Raw genomic sequence first — 2,804 nt, 5'->3', positions numbered from 1 at the left:
GTCTTTTCTTCTCCTCTGCTTCCAGAGCGGGACCCTCAGAGGCATCCCCTCCCTCAACATCAGCTGTCCATCTGTCTCCCCCTGAGCGCTCTCTCACACACACACACACACACACACACACACACACACAGTCACACAGAGTCTATGTTACTTTCATGCAGCCCGCCGGGGGAAGTAAAAAAAATAAATAATAATACAGTACAGTGGGTTTTCTCGCGGTGTGATGAATATTTATAGCACAAAGGCAGACTGCTGGGACGCGGTCGCGGCGTTCCTGCAGGAGCTTTCCCCGTCTCGGACCGAGAGAAAGGCATGTGACAAGAGCATCCAACATGCAGGGCCGTTTATTCCAGTGTTGCTGAAGTCTTGAGGCAAAAGGAGAAAACAGAAAATTAAATGTTTGCTTGATTCCACTTGTGAAGCCTCATTTTTAAGACTCAGAAAATTTAAAAAAAAGGCCCAAAAAAAAAAGGATCCATCCAAAAACAAAAAAATGTAAAGAAATGTAATGGACACGACTTGAGAGGGAAATCTATTTATTATTTAGGGTTGTGCGTGTACAGTACATGCTGTGCGCTAAGACCTCAAGATAAAAGCCACGAGTCGCTGCAGCAGTGGAGCTGAATCCTCTCACGTCGACTCCAACGCGACGGGGCTGAGAGCAGATGGTGAACGAGCATCCTGAGAGAGCGCCGGCCTCACCGCGATGATACGTCAAACTAAATCAAGTGCAGACACAATGTACTTTTTGAAAATACAAACCAAATTATTCCCCCCTCCCTACACACACACACACACACACAGACACACACACACAATGAGATCCATATGACGTGAGCGTGGGAGCTGGAAGGCGGGGCCAGGAGAGGACATCGGTTCATCTGCTAAACGTTGCCGGTCCAGTTCGTCCACGCTGGTCTGGCGTCACACCGGCTGGTACGAGTCTGTCGTGTTGCTTCTCGAGGGGGGAGGAAACGGTGAAACATTTTGTACAAGTGTTAAATATTCTCAGGAGGTATTCTCTGCACGGGTTCCTTCCCGAGGACGTTTAGATACCTGAATGTTAACACGGCTCCACTGATCGACCGCCTCTAGAGAGCCACACTGGGAGGTGCTACCGCGCTGGTCTTGCTAATAAAGAATAAGCTGGCGTTTGGGATGAAGGAGGGGAGCCCCCCTTCATCTCATGGGACCGTATTTATTCCTACCAATGTATATAGCGTATCCTTGTATAGCATTGGCTGCTTCTACGGCAAAGTCACAAGTGATCTAGAGGCTACTGCTGCGGATGGGGAGCGTGGCGTCGATGGAGATCACAGCCCCGCCCCCCCCTCCAATGGTAAATCTCAGTCGGACCACTCTGCAGTGGTCACTCCGTCTGTCTCTCCGTGGCGCCGTCCAGCAGCAGCCGGCGTAGTTCCTGGGGGTCGGTGACGGGGAGCGAACAGGTGAAGTCCTGGCAGACGTAGGCCGTGGCCACGCCTCCTTGCTGGGACATGGAGGAGAGGGCGGGCAGCCGCTGGCGCAGGAAACCGTCTGCGTCGTCGTCGATGTGCATCAGGACCTGCAAGAGAGGAGGAGGGGTGAGGGAGGAGGACGCGGCAAAAAGCGGGTCAGTTAAATCACATCAAATACATCCTATTTTGCTGACAGGCAGTGAAGACTACTTAAAGAGTTACATAATTAATGAGGGTGTCAATATTTTAATAATATAAACTGAAATTGATTGGAATGAGCTTTCGATTTGGACCGTCACTTGTGTGTAGCGATAGCATGTTCGTAGCATGCGCTCTAGCAAATCTAGCTCAAATTGTGTATTTAGCTTGTTGCGTTTTCCAGCTAAATCCGACGTATTTTAGGTTAAGTTTATTCAACCTATTAGAAGAGAGACATTAAGTTACACAGATCAACACGATAAAGTCTGAGACCGTTGTCCATCAGTGAAAACTAGACACATTAGCAAGACGCATGAGAGATGCTACAGCAGTATGCTGCACAACACATGGGCGAACGTTACGTGCACTGCTGTGGGTTTATTAAGAGAGTCAGTCGCAGCTATAGCTAGCAGGTAATGCTGGTGCACACACACACTGGTGCACACACACACACACACATCTCATTATCATATTACTATCAGGAACATTCGATGGCGCCTCTCAGCAAGGGACGGATCCCAGTTGTGACGGGAGTCGCTTTCTATTTTAGACATTTTTTTCCCCCATTGATGCAACCTCGTAATATCTTATGCAAACACGCGTAAGCATTGAGACAGACCAAAATAAACCCTTCCTAAAAATACGCCTTCACTGCCACGGTCTAATGCCCAGTTGGGGACAGACAATGGAGTGTGTGGATGGATATGTGAGTCACGTGGACCGCCTGCAGCAAAAGTAGTTCCCAAACAGACCCTCAACCCCACTGCTACACCACTGCTGGCCTTTCACATCTCTCTGTGTGTGTGTGTGTGTGTGTGTGTGTGTGTGTGTGTGTGTGTGTGTTCTTGGACAGGCAGCAGAGCGAAGCCCTGTTCGTCCCCACGGCAAGCCTTCTGTCAAACACGTGTCACTTCCTCCTGGCCGGCCAACACCCCTGGTTCACGGCGGAGCGATGAAACGACGACGTAAACACCAAGCGCAGACAGGAGTGATAAAAAGGGGAGGGAGGGGGAGGTGGTGGTGGGGAGACAGGGAAGACAGAATGAGGAGAGAAGTCCCGGAGATGCATCTCTTCCCAGGTGAAGCTCTGCCGCTGGGGGAGACAGACTGACGTGTGTGACAGATGGCAGACTGGAGGTCAGTCTGAAT

General features: G+C 50.2%; 1 protein-coding gene across 2 annotated transcripts in view; it reads right to left on the bottom strand.

Moving 5' to 3' along the window:
- Positions 1-532: 532 nt before the first annotated feature.
- spata20 (spermatogenesis associated 20) overlaps positions 533-2,804 on the bottom strand; it is a 38,279-nt gene continuing 36,007 nt past the window's right edge. Inside the window, exon 16 of one of the 2 annotated variants that reach the window (XM_068582548.1) lies at positions 533-1,564. In XM_068582548.1, the coding sequence (XP_068438649.1) occupies positions 1,370-1,564 (195 nt within the window). In that variant the 3' untranslated portion in view covers positions 533-1,369. Of the gene's footprint in view, positions 1,565-2,223; positions 2,590-2,804 lie in introns of those variants that run through there. The other variant, XM_068582549.1, reaches the window with a different exon arrangement.

The sequence above is a fragment of the Clinocottus analis genome, unplaced genomic scaffold (genome assembly GCF_023055335.1).
Source record: "Clinocottus analis isolate CAN_PGR_092001 unplaced genomic scaffold, fCliAna1.0.p SCAF_19, whole genome shotgun sequence".
Classification (NCBI taxonomy): Eukaryota; Metazoa; Chordata; class Actinopteri; order Perciformes; family Cottidae; genus Clinocottus; species Clinocottus analis.
This window is presented reverse-complemented; position numbering and strand designations above follow the sequence as displayed.